At 39.9% G+C, this 20,029-nt stretch overlaps 1 protein-coding gene across 14 annotated transcripts in view; it reads left to right on the forward strand.

Moving 5' to 3' along the window:
* PCNT (pericentrin) overlaps positions 1-20,029 on the forward strand; it is a 71,398-nt gene that overhangs the window by 11,462 nt on the left and 39,907 nt on the right. For 10 of the 14 annotated variants that reach the window (XM_041397067.1, XM_041397068.1, XM_041397079.1 and 7 more), the window contains exons 7-24: positions 49-2,505; positions 2,591-2,683; positions 2,896-3,072; positions 4,088-4,343; positions 6,141-6,199; positions 6,375-6,549; positions 7,146-7,282; positions 7,809-7,920; positions 8,831-8,863; positions 10,489-10,753; positions 10,993-11,080; positions 11,624-11,840; positions 12,700-12,938; positions 13,835-14,301; positions 15,477-16,053; positions 16,685-16,918; positions 17,893-18,057; positions 19,697-19,831. In XM_041397067.1, the coding sequence (XP_041253001.1) occupies positions 49-2,505; positions 2,591-2,683; positions 2,896-3,072; positions 4,088-4,343; positions 6,141-6,199; positions 6,375-6,549; positions 7,146-7,282; positions 7,809-7,920; positions 8,831-8,863; positions 10,489-10,753; positions 10,993-11,080; positions 11,624-11,840; positions 12,700-12,938; positions 13,835-14,301; positions 15,477-16,053; positions 16,685-16,918; positions 17,893-18,057; positions 19,697-19,831 (5,886 nt within the window). The remainder of the gene's footprint in view (positions 1-48; positions 2,506-2,590; positions 2,684-2,895; positions 3,073-4,087; positions 4,344-6,140; positions 6,200-6,374; positions 6,550-7,145; positions 7,283-7,808; positions 7,921-8,830; positions 8,864-10,488; positions 10,754-10,992; positions 11,081-11,623; positions 11,841-12,699; positions 12,939-13,834; positions 14,302-15,476; positions 16,054-16,684; positions 16,919-17,892; positions 18,058-19,696; positions 19,832-20,029) is intronic. The other 4 variants (XM_041397071.1, XM_041397081.1, XM_041397077.1 and 1 more) reach the window with 3 other exon arrangements.

The following is a 20,029-nucleotide window of genomic DNA, read 5'->3' on the forward strand; positions in this document are numbered from 1 at the left end:
AGGAAAAGAAATCCTTGTGTATTTCATATGTAACATTTTCTTTTTAAGAATTCCAAAGATAAAGAAAATCTGCTTGCCCAAATGGAAGAGGATATGAAAGATACAATGCAAAAGCTACACAAAAGCATAGATGAAAAAGAACAATTTATTAAAAGTCTTCAAGATTTACTGACATCAGAAAGATCTGGATTGTCTATACTACAGCACACACTTTCTCTCCGGGACTCAGAAATAGCAGAATTAAAAAAAGAAATCGCTTTATCCAAAGTGAAAGAACAGCAGCATATTGAAGAACTGAAAGTCAGTCATGAAAAGGATATTTGCAGACAGTTGGATAACTTGAGGAATGAGCTGGAGAAGTGCCACAGACGAGAGATTGCAGAAGCCAAGCAGATCTATGAAAAAGAAATTATTTTAAAATATAAAAATGAACTTGAACAGTTAAAGAAAGAACTCTGTGCTTTGAATTCTGAAGAAAACATTCAGAATTTGAATGGCATAATAATTGACTTAAATGTAAAGCTTCGAGAATCTGAAATTAGTAAAGAAAATTTGAGGAAGAAACTTGAAAACCAACGGGAAGACTTTCAGAGGGAAAAATCTGAAATAGAGACTAAATACAAGGATGTAATTGATGGCCTTAAGTATCAACTTTCTTACGCAGAAGAGCAAGTGAAGGAAGCCCAGCGATACAAAAAAGAAAAACAGGCTTTGAATGAAGAGATTCAGAAGCTGAATTCCTACATCCAGGAATTAAATGAAAAGCAATTTTATGAAGCTGAAAAACACATAGATGTAAGGCAAAAGCGTGATGGAGAGATTGTCTCCAATAAAAAGTTACTGGAATTGAGGGAGAACCAGATTTTATCAGGGCAGTCTCAGCTGCAGGCAGTGGATCTTGAGGAGATGTGGGACAGAGCATGCCTGTCAGAGGATAGCAGTGAGCCAGTGCATCAGCTAGAAATGGAGTTCCAGTATGACTCCTCAAGGGATCAGCTAGAAGAAACAAGGAATTTAGAGATCATGAACGATAATGGAAGTGGGGAAGGGGAGAACCTGTCTGAAGAACCCTTGTCAGAGCTAGGGCATTTCAGTGGTGATGAAGGTATATTGGCTAAATACCTCATTGCCACAGAAACTCCAGAAGAGTCCTATGGGTCCTGCTCTTTGGAGGGCCATGCCATTGAAGAGGGTAGATGCAATATGCAGGGGTTAGACAGCAGTGTGCTCCTAGAACAACCCAGCAGAGATTTTGTATCTTCTTCATTAAACTCTAGCCTCGAGGAGGGGACATGTCTTAGTGGCTTGGCTCAAGACCTTTCTGAAGAGGCAGAGGTGAGAGCAGAGACCTTTGTTTCATATGTGTCAGATGGCTCCCTGCAGCAAAATAAAATTGGGGACCACGGTGACATAGAGGATGATGAGATGATGGGTTTGGCAGAGAGACATCTGAAACCAGCTGAGCTGCTCCATCAGGAGTCAGCCTTGGAAATGCTTTCTTATCAGGACTCCCAAGGAGCTGTTGGAAATTGGGAGGAAGCCATGTCTGAGCTCTCTCATAGGCGTGCAGAACTGGAGGAAGAACATGAAGCACAGATCCGTTGTGAAAAAGAACTTGTTCAGAAAATGGAGAAGGAGAAAGAACTTGAAAATAAACACATGCTTCTACTAAAGCAGCAGGGTGAGGATGGAGGGCAGCCATCTCTAACACAAGTGTCAAACCTCTCTACCTGGCTAGAAATGGTGAAAGACCTCCAGGAGGAAAGAGACATGTTGGTGATGCAGCAGTTAGTGAGAGATGCTGAGGAGGAGAAATCAGCTTCTGATTCCCTGACAAGTGAAGTGCAGGCTCTTTTTGGCTGTCAGCTAACAGCTTTGCAAAGTCAAAAGGATGGGATGCAAAGCCAGCTTAATGCTCAGAAGGCTAAAAACCAGAGAACAGGAGAGCTGTTGAGTCAGAAAACCATATCTGAAGAGACATTGCTAAAAGAACTGGAGTTGCTCAAAGCTGAAATCAATAAGAAAGAGCAAAATTTAGTACTTTTGTTGAAGGAAAAATCAGCCTTAAGAGAGAGACTATCAAATGTGGAGGGGGATCTGTTACAAGCAGAAAAAGCACTAGCAGAGAATGCTAGCATCATTGAGGACCTTGAGAAAAACATCCATGAGCTTAATGCTGAAATGAAAAACATCAAAGAAATACAAGAGTGTGAAAGACTGAGCTATGAGGACAGGTTAAACATCAGCAACCAAGAAATTAATAAACTAATTGCTGAAATAAAGGAAAAGACTACCAAATACAGTGAGGAAAAAAACCAGTTGACTGAAGAACTTGCCCAGTTGAAAAAGGCTCATTTGGAGCTTGAGGCTCGCTTGCAGGAGTCCTGTCAGGCTGCCCAGGAGGCTCAGTCCAAGATGGAGAAGCATTACAAAGAAGAAATGGATAAGATGGAGACTCAGCACCTTGCTGAATTAACTGAAGTGAGTTTGGCACACGAGAAAGAGGTAGGAAACCCTGATAACTGCAGGAGTCATGGGATTTTGGAATGCATAAGGTAGCCATTGCAAATGTTTGTATGCCTGTTTTCAGATAAAAGAGTTAAATGCTGAAATAAAAGACAAAGTGGAAGAACAACAGAAGTTGGAAGAAAAAAGAAAGGAAGAGATTGCTGTAATAAAAAAGGTACATTGTGTAATTTGGTTTATTTTGGAAAAAATAAGGTAATTTTGCATTGTCATGTGGGCAGGGGAAACATTTCAGAGATGCTAAATTCTATTGGTTTTTTCCATGATGGTTTTGATTTGGGGTCAGGAGGAGTGGAGGATTCTTGTTCCATAATTAGGGCTAAACAATGATATTTTGAAGGAAGCGTTTCATCAGAGTATTCTCTGCAGGTTCATGAACGGGAGCACGAGCGGGAAATCTCTGAGCTGGCTGCTAAACACTCAGAGGAAATGGAGAAGCTCCGTGCTGAGCTAAAGGAGGAACAGAGGCACCTCTTAGATGAACTCCAGCAGCAAATGGCAGCCACACACAGAGCAGAGCAGGAGCAAGCTCAGCTCCAATCCCAGGTAAAAACAGGAAATCTCACAGTTATTAATATAGTTCTTAGCTGACTTGATGATCTCCAGCATACACAGAAATCAAGGAGCCTTCTCCTTAATTTTTGTGGGTATTACACCTGCTCTTTCACATGGTACTGCATCCAAAGGAAAAGGAGTGTTCTCTTGGTGGGTGGTAGTAGATATATTTTAGAGGAGTTCTCCAGAATCCTCACTTTATATTATATTTGCTATCTTTAATATATATTGTAATATATATTTTAACATTAATTACATTTTAACATTCTTTCTGAAGAAAACTTGAAATTGATGATTTTAAGGGAGAAAAAAAACAGCTTTGTAATTTTTTGTCTTCGCGAATTTAACAAGTAAATTTTGTAAAGGATATAAACCCTCCCACTTTTTAATAATTCACTATTAATAATTAGGAATGCCTTCTTGTTAAGCTGAAGTGTGAAAACCTGACTTTTACTTCTTTATATTTCCTGGGGTTTTGAACATTTCTACTAAATGCGAGGTGGAAATGGCAGGAATGTCTAGTGTTAGGTCTAATAACAACCTGTTGGGACACTGGTTAGTTCACTTAAGAATTGAGGAGTGGTGAATTTTATTTCTCCTTTTCCAGTATCACTTAGAACTTTACTTTGTTAACAAATTATAAACAACAGCAAACACAAGGAATTGTTTCAATAGACAGTGAAGGGCTGGGGTGAGCTTGTGTTCTGCTTTGATGTGAGGAAGTGGGAGATACTTTGTAGGAAACTACGTATCTACTTTGTAGATATTTTGTAGGAAATTAAGAGGCAGGTAAGGAAGGCCTTTTACATTGCACTAGAAACATTCAAATATCATTATAGCACCTTATTGTAAGGGTTCCTTTAAGGGTCCTTGCACAAAGAAACCATCTCCAAGTACAGAAAGGCAAAACTTTGATGTGTTTTACAGTCAAAACTGAAACTGGTCATGAAAAAGCGAGCACATTTCATTAGAGGGGAGGGAGAAACCCTTTTTTACTCCGCTGCAGACACTGCACAGCCTTGAACTGGAAGCTTTACGCCTGACCTTAAACAATATGCACACCTCTCAGCTGGAGCTTACACAGTCCAACTTGAGGAAAGAGAAGGAGACTGCCCTCGTGGAGCTGCGGGAGATGCTCAACGACAAGCGTGCTCAGGAGGTAGCCATTCTGCAAAGCCGCCACCAGCTGGAGTGGGAGAGGATCAAAGAACAGTGTCTGAAGGAAAAAGAAGACCTTAAGTCCAAGTATCAGCAAGAGCTAGGTATTCAAATTGGGGAATAAGTATTTTTTTCCTGCTCAGGTTCCTGTCTTGGTGTAGAGCTGGGCTGTGAATCACAGCTGGTGTTACCTCTAACATGGGCAGGACTGGCATGTGCAAGAGTGCATGTTTTATATATGAAAATGAAGCTGTGCAGACCTAAGTTTAGTTGTTCTTCATCTGTAAATTAGTGCTAAACTTAACTGCTTTCTTTCAGGAGGCTTTAGACCAAGTTTTCATAAAGAACTTGATCAGTGCAAAGAGTAGAGCTCTTATCCCTTATGTTTTGTCAGGGTTTTTCTTGCCCTAAGTGAGCACTCTGTTATCTTTCTGAGAAGATATGTGAATGCTTCCTGGCTTACCCTCTCAGTGTTAGGAAGGAGTTGGGAAAGAGCTGAAGGGCTCAGTGAGAACCTGTAGCTGGGTGTCCTTTGAGCTGCACTTTATGTAAGATGGTATTTTGGCATAAGCAGAAGGCAATTGCACCTCATAGTACTGAAGGCCTGCTGCTGATGCTCTTGGCATTTTCCTCGTTGAGGTCAGGCCATATTTGACCTGTATGACAGATCTTGAGGAATTTCTGGAGAAAGGTGAATCTTGCAGCATTTCACTGAAGAAGTTTACAGAATCACAGGCTGGTCGGGGTGGAAGGGCTCTCTGGGGATCATCAAAGCCCTGCTAGAGCAGCTTTCACCCAGAGCAGTTTGCACAGGATTGTGTCCAGGCATGTTTTGAATATCTGCAGATTAAAAGGCTCCACAGCCTCTCTGGGCAGCCTGTTACAGGGCTCTGTCACCCTACAGTAAGAAGTTTTTCCTTGTATTCAGATGGATCCATGGGGAGCGCTGCTAGTTGCAGGCCTCCAGCTAGACTCTGCACTGTTCATCACACCTTTGTGAGCTCTGAAATAAGGTTTAGAAATCATTCCTTTAGTTGTCCTTCCCTAAGAGAAAGAAGACATTCATTTAAGGGTGTCTCTTTTTGACCTAAGAGTAGGAAGCCATTTGTTTCCACCAGTAGTGCAGTGAACTGACAGCACAGTGGGATCTGGGAGCAGGAGGAGGTCAAGATGCAGTTCTTAATTTCAGTGCTGTTAAATTGTGTTTTACCAATGTAACTTAATACCAGTTTATTCTCTGTTTTCCTTTCCCATGGAGAGACTTGAAATAATGGTTGCATATTATAAACTATTAAATGTTATAAATAAGCCTAGGCAAGATGGCTGATAGGTTTTTTCAGGGTTCCTGCAAATCAAAAAAGGAGCCAAACAAGAAGCTGGGATTAATCAAGGGAGGAGCTGGAAAGGAAGAATTTGTTTGTGTCAGTGATAACTGAGCAGATAGTGGCATCTGTCTTGCAGTCTTTTTTCCTAGACATTTGTAGAAGAAATTTGAAGTTTCCTACCTGCTGCTGATGCATGCTACTCCTTCTGTCTTTCTGGAGATTCTGTGCTCATAGTGGTGTGCAGTGAGGTGTTAAAATGACATCAATATTCATTTGTGTCTTTAGGGTTATTTTTATCATGTTCTCTTTAGACTTAAGCAGGCTTTACTAGTTAAATTGAACTTTACTGTCTGAGTTGTCTTTGCAGCTGTAAATTTTAGAATGTTTGTTTTCTAAAGTGAACTGGTGGGATATAACACAACAGCAGGTGTGGCTATAACCCAGCATCTTACTCTGCTCTGTGCCTGCCCATTTAACTCCTGAGTTTGATGTTGAAAATTGTCATCTCATCCATATTTCTACTTAACATTGAATACTATTTTATGTACATTTATTAATAACTATTTTATTTCACAGTTGACCAGAGAAAGAAAATAGAATTGGAAATGGAGGAGACACATGTCCAGGCATTAGAGGTACAAATTCTGTTCTTTATACAAGAAAAAAAGAAAGGTCCTTTCAGAAAACGAGAGCTGGTACAAGTCCCAGATCTGCTACACATTTATTGTAAAGGACAAATAAATGGAGGAAAAAAATCATTAATTTACTAAACCTGTTTGCTTTAATATAATGCATGTTTTACTCTCTCAGACCCTCAAAAGAGACTGGGAACTAGAGTCTGATAGACGTTTACAAAACGTGTGTGAGAAGCTGTGTGAAAAACATCAGACTGAGATGATTGCACTGCAGAAATCTCTGGAAATGGATTTGGAAAAAGTCAGAGCAGAGCTGGGGCTTCTTTCTGTTGAGAATGTACAATCTAAAAGTAAGTATCATGCTCTGGGAAGCAGCTGTTTTATTGAACAGAGACGTAGCTAAGTGATTTTACAAAATGTATAAAAGCAAATACAAGCTGTGTTTATGTAGCCTTATTTAAAAACTGGGGTGATGGCATGAGACTGTCTAGACAAGGTTGTAAATGAAAAATGGTTTAAAACCTGGATAGCATTGTTGCATTTCAGTTTCCACAGAGTATGAGATGCAAGGTGAATATTAAAAGGAAATAATCTTCTGCTCCCGTCTGAAAATCTGTTTTGACAGTTGCTGAGTTAATCAAAACTGTGATTAATATTAATAGAAGCTTTTTCTAACAAAAAATTGCATTTGGATTGTGGGTAGTTAAGGCTTAATGGAACAAATGGTTGTCTCTTGGCTAACTAACAGTGTGGGATGCAGAGAACAACGAAGCAGTGCATGGAAGTGTTTGACTTGCAAATACTTTACTGTTCAAGCATTTCTGTGATTCCCTGAAAGCTAGTGCTTAAGCTAGAGACAATACATGTCTATTTTTGTTGCACAGAAGTTGTACACATTATTCATTAACCGGGATGAGGGAGTAACAAAACTAATTTTTAATTTTAGTGCAATGTATAGAATTGGAGAGGCAACACCAGTTAGCCATCGCAAAGTTACAAGAGCAGCTGCAGGCTGAACATAACCAACTCCTAGAAGACATAAAGAGGAAAAGCCAAGAAAAAGAACAGGATCTTCAGAAGGAGGTAAATTCCATTTCTTTAGTAGTTTAGAGTAGTTGATTTCCCTTTATGTAACAAAAACTAGACCATATAAATATCGTTTGGGTGACCCGTTTGTATTTAGGGATGTTACTTAAAAAGGAAAATGAAGCAGGTCAATACTCTGGGAGTTTCCATAGGAGTTCAAAACCTTTGGAATGCAGTTGCTTTTGTGCCATTCAGTGCTATCTCTTCATCCATAATTATATTCCTAATTTTCTGGTTCTCACTTTTTTTTTAAAATCTGGCTAATGCCTTACTTTTTTGCCAGTGAATACACTTATGGCATCAGGAACAAATTCTTGCCTCTCAGGGGAGTGGGTGTAAGAGTTAAGAGATGCTGCTACTCAGTATCTCTGATACTGTCAGGAGCTGAGAGTGGTGGTGTCACTGTTTCCACCTCCTTCTGACAGAAGTGTCTCTTGCGTGTAAAATAAGCCCTGAGAACAAAATTGTTTAACAAGTTGTGGTGGGGTGGTTTTTTTTTGTTTTAACATGGTTTTTTTTGTAGCTGGACCAGCTTCAGGTCAAGCATGAGCAACTTAAGGTTGAGTCACAAGAAGAAATCAGGCAGCTTTGGTCTCAGCTTGGCAGTACCCGAGCAAATCGACAGGAGCTAAGTGGTATGTTCATAACTGATGCATTTTATTTTTTGCCTCTTCTTCATACAGAAGGACACATTATTGACACAAAATGCTTTTAGCTGTTTTACCAGAAACACACAGGAAGGCCACAGTGTCAGTGGCTTGTAGGCCAGTGATCTGTTTCTATGTTGAGGTGAGTTAGTGTCAGATGACAGGTTCTGCAGTGTCAAAAAGCATGGCACGACTGTGGGGAAAAGCTTACTCCTGTGCTTTTCCTTTCCCTTCCCACTCCATTCCTGCACACTATAAAGATATTTAGTGAAAACAAAAGGTTTTTCATTGAAGTGTCAAATCAAGTATCATGTAATTAAACTATGGAGAAAATGCTGGTCAGTGCAGTAACATGCTCCTATTTGTATTTCTGTATTAAATAAAACAGCCATCTTTGCAGTGTGGTGGTTGGAGGTGACATACACTTTTGAAATAAAATGACATGTCTTAGATGTGTGTGCACAGACATGTTTAACACATTAAAGCACTTCTGGGGAAAAGTAAAACCTAGAGACCATGACCCTGCCAGTGTTCTTGTGCTGAGACTCTAAAATGAGGTTCTTGAGTTCTGCTGGGGTAGTTACAACACAAGGCACATGTAACATACTTCAAATGCTGTTTCAGATATTCTGAATAATATAACTCCAGGTAGCTTTTGAATTGTATTAGGGCTTTGTTTGCTTTGGTCATAACCTGAGTAATTTTTTTTGTTAGTCAGACTTTATCTTTTCATCTTTTTGTTTTGGTATTACAGAATTATGGTACATAGCACTTCATTGTATTTGCTGGAATTCTTCTCTGTGCCCCTAATCTTTAATAATTCACATGTTTTTCTATGTTTCTAACCACTCACAATCCCATTCTTTGGACCCTTTCTGTTTCTTCATCTTTCATGAAGGTGGTGAGACCAGAGTGCAGGCCCATGGTCCAGGTGAGGATCTCTTTTGGTGTGTGAGATCTTAAAGGTGTTTAGTTTTACTCTGCTGCTCTTCATTTGAGCGCTGATTTGACCATGCATTTGGGTTGATGGTGGGGTTCAAACCACAGCAGCTGCATGATGGCATTGCTGCTCTGGTGTAAGAATGACATGCCAGTTCAAAACATTGAAACACTTTCTTGGGTTAATTTTGTGCTAGTAGACTTTGCTAGTAGGCGAAACCTACCCATGTCAGATTGGACTTCCCCTGCCTACCTCATTGATGGTGTTACTTTGTGTCACTTGGTTCCTCTGGTCTCTGTGCCTGGCAGCGTCTCCCTTCGGAAGCAGGCTTGAACCATGGACTTACTTCACAGAATCCTGGAGTGGTTTGGGTTGGTAGGGACCTTAAAGATCATCTCATTCCAACCCCAGCCGTGGGCAGGGACACCTTCCACTATCCAAGCCCCATCCAACCTGGCCTTGAACACTTATTTCTTCTCTTACTCTTTCTGTTTGCATTTGCATTGTAAGCATTTTTTCATGCCACGAGTACGTTTTCTGCTTTGCTACACAAAACCACATTGTGACAATCAGTTGTACTGCTCCTGGATGGCATCCTCTGTTTCCATCAACTTAAGTTTCTCTTGTGTAACATAAGCAACTGCTTTTCTCTAGGCAAGTTGTTTATTTTTAAGAAAATTCTCCAAGTTCCTTCTTCTTGAAATGTATTTCCCTCCTCAGCTGGTTCTTTTGCAATTTAACTAGCTTGAATTATTTGGAAAGTTGAGCTATTGGGAAAGCTTATCTCTTGAGATTTTTTTTTCCCCTACCTTTTGACTTACCTAAATGTTACTGCTGCTTTAATACAGAAGGTGGGGAAGAAAGCTCCCAGAGGGCTAATGAAAAGGTTGCAGTGCTGGCCATTGTTCTCACTCTCTGGAAGAAGGGGAACTTGCTGAACCAGCTTTGGCAGCTGCTTTTTACTGCATTCCTGTTTTATTGATTGATTCTTTTAATCCAGCCAGTTCAGCCTCTGAGCATGCAATGGGTAGCAAACTGTCATTAAAGTATCATTTTATTTTCCTTCCTGTGATTTTTGGTTTTCTGCACAGTTTATGCTCAGTTTGTTTTGTTTGGATAGTTTTGCCTGGAGCAGATGAAATCTTCTTGAACAATTTATTGCTTCTGGGTGCTACAGCAGCAAGGAGGTGTGAAGATTAAGCAATAGTGCAGGACTCTTCTTGTTACCAGCTTAGTCCAGAACTGCAAGAAAACGAGGAGAGCTAGCAGTGGGCTGGTGATTTTGATTCTTGGCATGAGAGTGATTTCTCTGAATGCAGTGTAACTGAGAATGTCTTCTGAGGAAGGAATTTTTGTCTGTCAGAAGTTCATTTTTCCTATCTCATTGCTATTTCCACTAAATGGTTTTTACCTCAACCTGTGATCTCTGCCTTTTGTGGCTCCCATTGAGAAGTGAGTGGCTTGTGGTCTTTTTAGTGGAAATATTAATGGGACAATGCCATTCCTAAACCACTGACACTTGGCAGCTAAACCTGATCTTCACAGAATGACTTAGCCTAGTCTTAGTTCTTAGTGTTGTGTTCTTAGTGCTTGTGTTGGCTTTGCCTCTGTTCCAGAGCTAAAAGAGCAGCTCCTGGCTCGAGCATCACAGGTAAAAGAAATAGAATGTTTAAAGCAGGAGTTTGAGCAGCAGCGTCAGCAGAGAAACAGGGAGCACGAAGCTGAACTGGAACAACTGAGACTTCATTTTGAAAACAAGTTAATTGCTGCTGAAGAAAACTACAAAAAAGAATTGACTTTGTTGCATCAGAGACCGCAAGAGCTGACAGACTGTTCACTGCCAGTGTTGGAAATGAGTCAAGATCAAATAGGGGACATCAGGTGATCTGTTCTTTTTCTTTTCATTTTGTGACAGCATGCTTCCATTTTATTTTTCTTTAGCATAAAAGATGATGTTAGCATCTAAACCTATTGGGATTGAGCATTGGGCCATGGCCCAGTCCTGAGCAGTTGTTATAGTTGCTCTTTGCCTACTTTCAGTACTACACCATTAGTCATCAGGTAAATTTAACTTGATTCATGACATATCACAGTCTTAAACTTTAAAACCCTTTTCTCAGGTCTTCTGTCACACTTTTTGAAGAAACTGCTGAGAAAGAGAGAAGTGTTGCACTTGATCACCTCAACCAACAACTTGCACAACAACAGGTAGGATTTTTGATATATTAGAAGTTCTACTGTTCTTTACATGACCTGTATGAAAATTGCTATCTGATTCCTAGCTCTTGCAAAGAGAAAATTAATTGTAGGTGTTTAGTAGGGATTATTTTTGACAAGAATGTTGTGAATTGCCAACTTTAAATAGCTCTCAGTCTCAGAGAGGCTGTACAGTAGAACAGCTGAAACAGTGCTGTGTAATTTTATGTGCTGCTTGGGTTATCCTGTGCTGGGTAAGGAACTTATCAGTTCTTCTTCACCAGTGGAGAATTTGTGGTGTTTCTCTTTTTTATCATGCTGTTAGTAATTGTTCCTGTCCTTGTTCTCTTCAAGCCAAGATGCTAATTGGCCCCTCTTACATTTATGCCTCTATTTTCATGCACCTTGCTGTAACTGAAGGTCTCAACATTTTTGCTCAACTTGTTTCAAGTTGATTAAGAGTTTGGAAAAGGAATTTTGCTTTCTCTTGTTGGAAGATTCTCACCATGGTTTCTTAGAAGCTAAAGATCTCTTCCTAACCCTTTCTTTCTGTAGGAAGAATTTGCCTGTTTGCAGCTACAACTTACAGAACAACACAGGCATGAACTGGATTCCTTGAGATCCTCCCTTGCACTTCAGTATAAAGAGGACCTGATGAAAATGAAGATGGATTTGTCAGACAAATATGCAGCAGAAATTGAGGCCTTGAAAAGAAAGCATGGTTTAGAACTTGAGCAGCTCCATGCCCAACTTTCAGAAGAACAGTCTAAAGGTAGGATGGCCTGACAGACTGGGAAGGGAAACAGGAAGCTGCTTGTGTGTCTTATATTGTTATTTAAACAGGCTTATCTGAGGAAGTTTTCAGTTTGTTAGTTTACCCTAAACTTATGGAGAACATTTAACAGATGTTAATCCCTCTCATTGAGTCCTTATGGGCACGTTGAGCTGTACTTTTGAAGATGTGGTGACCTAAAGTTGTTTATTCTGCAGTAAAAACTACTAGAACTGTAGAGTGGTTCCTAAAAGGAGCTGATCAGGTTTCCATTTTTGATGCCTAGAAGGGCATAGTCATACAAACATTTGGACCAAGAATACATAACCTAGTTAGCTAATTTAACATACTTGGGTATAATTGTATTCCACTGTATGTTGGCTAAAAGGATTAGTAGACCTTTTTTAATTTGCACTTATTTCTTATCTTCAGTTATTTATTTTTAATACTAGAGAGGATATCAAAACTGCTTAAATTAGAATGTTTAGAGATTGCTTTGTGTAAATATGATGTGCAGAAGAGGAGGTACAACTTCCATAAATCTGCCATTACGTTGCCCAGAAAGAGAGTCTGCTCCTCTGGCTGTTGCAGATAAGGAGGGAGGTCCTACCACAGGTTTTGTGATTATTCTGTGTTGATACTGATAAATTCCCAAGGTGGTGATAAAATGGAACAGAGTATAAAATCATCCAGCTGAGGCGTTCTCCTTTTCCTGTATTTAGCTTGGTACTGAAAAATTGCACAGCCGAAAACATTCAACTTTATTTCTATGCATCAACAGGAGCTGTTAAAATTAATTCCAGAATGTCGTTTTATTGTATGGCTTGGATTTTTTGGGTTTTTTTCTTTTTCTTTCCAGAAATCACCAAACTGTGTCTCCAGAGTGTTCAAGAGGTAGCACGTCAGGTTGAGGTGGAGGTGGCTGAGCAAGTGTCTGTGCTGGAGGAAGAGCACAAAGCCAAGCTTGCTCTCTCCAGCTCTGAGAAACAGCGTATTGCAGAGCTCTCAGAGGAAATAAGGCATTTAAAGGAAGAGCTTATAAAACAAAAAGATTTTTCTGAGCAAAATGAAAAGCATCTGAAAGAAGAAATGGAAAAGGTAATTTGCACTACAGAACTGTTTGGTAGAGTTGGGTAAGATCCAGCCTGGTGGGAAGGCCAAGGGGGAGAGAGAGGCAGCACTTGAATTTGAAAGTCCCTGGTTTGGGGACAGTAACTAAAGCTTTAAATGGTCTTGTTGGATAGGCACAAATATTGGAATACACTTCTGTTTTGGTGTAACTCTTGTACCTCAGAGTCTGAGAGCTGAGACAGTTGTACACAGTACTGTCGCTCTTACATGTTAAATCAGCTGTTCCATCTGAGGATAAACTTAGAATAAATGTTAATTCATTGCTTAAGTTGTTCCATATTTGAATGTTTATGAGAATTAGATGAGTGAAGCTCTTATTTATCAAGTCCTCCTTTCCACCCTTTTTAAAGAGCCATGGATATGTGTATCCTTTTCCAGGCTTAGAAACTGATGGAGAAAGCCAGAGAAGTCTTTTTTTGCCTTCTGTCATGGAGCAAACATTAGCTGCTTTGGCTTCTGTTTTTGTGCTACATGCTTTTTATGTGGCTTTTAAAAGAAGTTTAAAAGGGATTTTTATTTATGCCTGATATGCACCTAAGATGCCCATAGCTGTATAAGTTGAACTCCTGAAAAGAAGATAAGTGACCTCAAGAGAAATCAACATAGAACACCATATTAATTCTAGAATTCTGCCTTAATTTTTTCTTATCTTCATAACCCACATTAATTCTTAATAATGCATTGAATTTAATCCATGTCAGTTTATAAATGGTCATTTCAGCCTTACTTTCATTAGGAAGGGTTACTTCACTACAAGAATTTAATCTTCTCAAGACCTTAAATGCCTGAGTGTGTTCATTTCACACACTTCAGTTTGGTTTTGGTGGTTTATTCTTTTTTCTTTTAAATAATTGTCTTCACAGGTAAAATATAAAATTGCTGAGGATCACAAAAAGGAATTAAGAGAAGAAGTCCAGAAAGTAGAGAATATGTACAAAGAAAAGGAGAAGAAATGGCAATGTGAAAGCGAGGCCCAGAGAATCCTAGCAGAAGAGAAGTTATCACAATTGCACATAGAACTGCAAACCAGAGCAGAATCTGAGAAGCAGAACTTACAAAAACAGTTTGAACTCCGTGAAGCCGAAATGATTCAACTTCAAGATCACCAAGCTGCCAAAATTCTGGAGCTGGAGAAGCTGGTGAAGGAGCAGCAAAACAACTTGCAGCAGCTGGAGGACAACCTTGCAGGTGCCCAGGCTGTGCAGAAAGCTCAGCAGCAATACGAAGCTGACCTGGAGGCAGCCAAAGCCCTCATGGCAAAAGAAATGGAAAAGGCCACGCTCTGCCTGCAGGAAGAGTGTGCACTGAAACTCCTGGAAGCACAAAACAAGTAAGCTTCCCTTAGAAGTTGACTCATTGTTAGAGTTGCTTTGTCTTATTTTAGACTTAATGAGTGATAGTGCCGCGTAGTCACTTGATGGCACTGTCTGACTTACACATGTAAAGCAGTGCTGTCTCTTATGATCTGCTGTAGGTGTAGCTTTGTATGAAGGCATTTCATCTAGTCTAGCAAATAAAATGTAGTCAGGTTTTGCCTGCTATGAGTACAACACAGCTGGAAATCAGATACCAGCCTTCAAAGTGTAATGGGACATACAAGTGGAAAAATTCACTAAGTGTTTTCAAACAATTGGAATGAATGTAAACAAGCTTTTCCTGGTGAATGAAGCTTGTGCTAGCCATTGAATGCTGAGGTTGATGGGGCCCCCTTTGGTATTCTTTAGTTCTGGTTAGATGCCTGGAACTATTGCTTTTCTTCCCCTTCCTACACCTGTTGTTTCAAGTGAATTAAGGGAAGTAAACAACAACTTGTTAGTATTTGTATGCATTGATTCAACTTTATCCCTTCTTCCCTCGCCAAAAATATGTTCACAGAACAAGACTGGAGAAATAATGACTGTAAGAAAGCACTGAAAGCAGTAACTTAACTTTTAGATAACTGGGTTTTTTTAGTTATTGGTGTCTGCATGCAAAAATACTGTAATTACTGATTGCAGTAAAGGGCAGTACTTCAGATACTAAATCTTCTGCATCAAGTTTTAAGCAGAACTCAGCTGGGTTTGGAGGAGCCCCACAGTGTCCCACATACACCTCCACAGTGGTTTTATGTATGTCTTTACCAGGTGTTTTTAGAGGTGTTTGTTATGACAGTTCCTTTATTTGCAGACAGCATATTTGAGATGTAGCAGTGTATACACCACGATACAACTGTCATGGCAGTATTTCTCAAACATGTTGCTCTGTATTTGTAAGTTAATAGGGGTGCCAGTTTCTGTAGTAATAACAGATACTCCCAAGTGACATTGCAGAAGCCTTTAATTATGTGGCTATGAAATCATCATTGTGCCTTGCTTTGCATTTAGTTCTGTATTTGAAGCATCAAGTAAAACTTGTGGAGGCTAAGTGAGGTCTATTTCTTTTCCTTGGATTATTATTTATTAACTCAACTATTAAAAAAGTTACTTTTTTGACAACAGTCTCTTAATTTTCTTGGAAATAATACAGGTTTATGGAGGAGCACAAAGCAATGACTCAGAAATTCACAACTGAGCAAGAGATTCTTCTCCAAAAGCTGAAAGAGAAACATGTGCACGAACTGGAACTCCAAAGTCAGCAGTTAGAGGAGAAGCATAAGCAGCAGATTTTGTCTCTGACAGCTGATTTTCAGGCAAAACACAAAGCTGAAATTGAGACACTTAAATCTACCCTGGAAAGTAAACAGCAGATTCAGCTTGAAAGTTGTGTTGCTGAACTACAGACAAAGCATCAGGCCCAAATCGATGAGCTGGAGGTTAAACACTTATCAAATCTGGATTCCTTAGAGTCTTCCTACCTGTCTGAAATTCAGACTATAAGAGATGAACACAGTAGGGCTCTGGAGAAGCTACAGCTGCAGCACAGGGAGCAGCTCCAAGAGCAGGATAAAATCCATCAGGCACAACTGCTTCGGGAGATTGAGATGCTGAAATTGAAGCATGCTGAAGAACTTCAGCTTTCCCAGAATAATTTGAAAATTGAGCTAGCTACTGTTAATATGGAAAAGCTTAGAGCCATGGCTCTTGAAGCAGAAGAAGCTCATAAGGTGAGTCAGAAGGAAAAACTGGCATATAGAAGGTGAAATTTCTGACACATTGTGTGGGATCACCTTTTCCTTTGTTCTCAGGGGATATTTTCACAACCTCTTTGTGCCAGCACTGATACATTGTGTGTGGCCATATTATGAGCTAAAACAGGAAACCCCAGCTGAAAATTAAATCCTTCTGTTGCTTCCTGCCCCAAATGCTCAGTCTAACGAGTTTTCTATATCTTTCCTGGAAAAGGCACAAATGAGGTATATCTTTTAATGTGTTTAAGATTGGAGGGTCTCCATTTTGTTGCTCAGACCTCTCCTTGGTAGAGATACTGTGTAATTCTTCAGAAAGTGATTAGACCAAAGTAAATGCCATTCTGGAAGTTAAGCCACATCTCTAGGAATCCAAAGATCCTTCCAAATAAGCAATTATTTACAAAACTTCTGCTAGATAAGAAAAATAAACCCATTTAAATGTTCTAGAGAGTATGTATATATATGTATGCTCATCCTTAATGAAACAATATTGTTGCTGCTTATTTTAAAAGCTTTGATGCAGCAGGACATGTGCTTGACAAATGGGTTGCAAAGATAACGTACTTCTTTTCTTCCCCTCCCCTTTTTTTAATTACTGCTTACACAGGATGATCTGAACACAGCTCTTCGAAATCAAAGGCAGCTGCTGGAAGAAGAAAAACGTCTGGCTCTGGATTTGTTACGTGATGAAGTGCTGCAGATGGAGGAGAAGCACAGGAAAGCACTCCAAGAGCTTCAGGATCTTCATGAGGCAGATATTAGGAAACATAAGGAACAGTTCTCCAGGGAGTTGGAAGAAGAACTGGGGAAACTAAAAGCACAGCATGAACAAGAGCAAGAGGTCAGAATGCTGCTTGCTAATCCTTAAACCCAAAACAATCCATGTTTTATCATAAAGTAAATTCAGTTTTATTAAGCTTAGAGAGAGGGCTGTACATCTAGATGGTTTTGGAATTTAATAGGGCTAACAATAAGAGGAGACAGTCTGACTTGTGCAGATGCAAGCAGCCACTGGTGTTGTATTACACTCAGTAGTTTTATATTACACTCATGTAGTTGGAAAAGTCACAAACAAAATGAGCTTTATCCAGCTATAGCCACAGAACACATTAAGTTAAAATATTACTAACTTTTGCTTTTTCACTTACTAAATTGAAAATTTGATCATGTTCCAAATAACTCTTAAATCACTTTTAGAAGAATAGATTGTCTGGGGAGGAAGTTTCATGAGTTTCCTGGGAGGTCCTAATGGTGATCCAGTCTTCAAGCACATCATCCTAGAAACAGGATTTGTGTTCTGATGAGTACAGTGACTCTTCTTAGAGAAAACAGTAGGAAAAAACAACCCTAGATGACCAAAAATCTCTCAGACCTTTCACTATTGTATCCCAGGATAATTGCATTAGAGATATGTAATGTTTACTCCCATCTGAACAAGGGAAATCACATCTGAACAAAATATGCTCTCCCTGTATTTCTCTCCCCTTCTTTCCTCTTTATTTTTTTTAATTGCTTTTAGAGAAGTGTCTTTTGGAAAGAGTAAGTCAGGAATACTTGGTTAGTCTGACCTGATGGTCTCATGAATACAGGAGATATTTGATACCTAATGCCTGGTTGGTTATCTATTTTTATCAACCTGCTTTTTTCTATACTCAGCATGGTGATAGACAGCAGCCCTGTATGACCTTGAGGATTGTGAATGTACTACAGAATTTGGTTTAGCTTGATGGGTTTGGTTTGGCTTAATTTGGTTTTAATTTTTTCTTAATTCTAACACTGTGGCTAAAATATTCTGTATTCCTTCTTTGTCTGCAGCTGTATGCTTCTGCATCAGCTTCTGAAGTAAAATCTGTGAGAACAGCTCTTCTGGCTCAATTTGAGGAGGTAAAATTGAAGCAGCAGCTTCAGTTCCAGGAGGAGATTGAGCTGTTGAAGTGTCAGTCAGAGCTGCTGCTGGAACAACAAATTGCACAGCTGAAGGTAGGCTCTGGTGAAAATGCTCTTCTGAATAAGCACTGCGAGTGTGTTTCACTGAAAAAGAGCAATTGATTTAAGATTTTTGTTCTTCAGCCTCTAAAATGGCAGTCTGAGTGAGATCTCTCCCATGCTTCACAATGTTAGAACTAGAAAAACAGCACTGGAAATAAAGCAGTGTTCTGTGAGCAATTGTCCTTACCTCAGGGTTGTCTTCAAGTCTTGAACTGGATGTGAAATGTCCTTCAGCCAAAACCAAAACAATCAGTGGAGCATGCTCTAAGCAGCATTCCTTGTGTTCGTGTTCAGTTTGTCATTTGAGACTTTTTCTTGTCAGTGTCTGCAGACACTGTGCCCTTCTATCATCCCACACCTATTGCACATACTGTGTCTATGTGGCAAAATATTCAGTATTATCTAAGCTTTTACCAAGGGTGTGATGGCAGTGAACTCTTTGTGAGATACTTTGTTTGATAAACATCATGATAAGCATTTTCAAGATGTTTCCTGCCTCTGGCCCTATGTGTAGTCCTGATCACTGTTTGACCTCTCTCTGGCTGGTGCAGCTGTCTTTTGAAACAGAGGGCACAAATGTGTCCTGCAAAGCTGCTGCAGGTATATTTGGCACTGCTGTCCCCAGCTGAACCCCAGCCTTCAGCTCACAGAAGCTGGGACTGGACTGAGGGTTATACAAACTCCAGAAATGATCCCTGGTTTTTTCTCTTATGCTGCCTTAGTTAGCATTTGCAACCCCAGAAACTTCACTTTCTGTTGAAGCTTTTCCAGGGCCAATTCTCCTGCTGGTGCAGCTGTCTGTGGATTCAGATGGGGTTTTTGCCTCATGTACTTGCTCACCAGTGTTTTGTTCCAGAAGAGACTGGCTGGATCTCCTTGCAGTGTCAGACTGAGCTGTGTTGTGGGCTGATACAGGTTTTTACAGCAAGCCTTTTCCTTCCCACTCCCCTGTGTTGATTATGCAGTTGTCTTCATGCCAGCCTGTTCCCTTGGTTTCTTCCCTCTGCCTCCCTAGCAGATTTGAGGTATTCAAAATTGCTGTCTGTGCTCTGACTTAACTCTCTAAGTGCTTCTGAGAAGAACAAGCAGGCTGCTTCAGAGATTTTGTCCACAAATGCCATGTTCTAGGTCAAGAGAACCTACCCCACTGTGTCAGCTCATTTTTACCTAACTGCTAGAGCATGGGGCAAAGACAGGCTCAGTCTTCTGCAAAGGATCCATGTCAGCTTGGGTGAATGCAGGTCTTCTCCTCTGAAGTCTTAGTTTTTCCCCACGGCAAGAAATATTTTCTTGACTAGCCAATGTAAAAAATAGGTGGCCATCACACTGGAGTGTATTTGTGTTCATAGATAAAATTGTACCTCATCAGTGGTGAGTACAGAGGGACAGTCACTGCCCTGGTTCTGCTGGCCACACTATTTTTGATTTTGATCACAGTTTCAGCATAATTTTGTTGTTTGGAGGTGTTGATGTGTAAGTTACTTCTTATTATTCTGAGAGGCGAAGTGTGTATTTCTAAAGAATACAGAAAAAATACAGGGGATGTTTGAGGTGTTTTTGGAGCATGGTGATGGTGTTTGGGCATCTTTTTTCTTCTCTCAGTAAATCCAAGTATATGTGATTTATGCAGGAAGAATTTGAAGCTGAAAAAAAGGCATCACTACATGACAAGGAGCAGATGTTGATTCAGGCACAGGCTACTCACCAAAAGGAACAAGAAATGTTATCAGCCCAGCTGCAGGAAAGAGCAGCAATAATTAACCAGGTGTGGAGAAAATCCTTTAAAAATAGATTTTACATGTGCTTTTGGGGTTGTATTTTAGCACAGGGCTCTCTGCCCCAGTGTGTATAGAGGGACTGCAGGTATAATTCTTGTGGTATGTTAGACTAGGGGGAAACAAAGTAGCACCAAGAATTTCCTGACTGGGAATGCCTTACTCTTTCCAGCTCTTCTTGTAGGACT

This window comes from Onychostruthus taczanowskii, unplaced genomic scaffold, assembly GCF_017590055.1.
Source record: "Onychostruthus taczanowskii isolate IOZ18803 unplaced genomic scaffold, ASM1759005v1 scaffold135, whole genome shotgun sequence".
In the NCBI taxonomy this organism is placed as follows: domain Eukaryota; kingdom Metazoa; phylum Chordata; class Aves; order Passeriformes; family Passeridae; genus Onychostruthus; species Onychostruthus taczanowskii.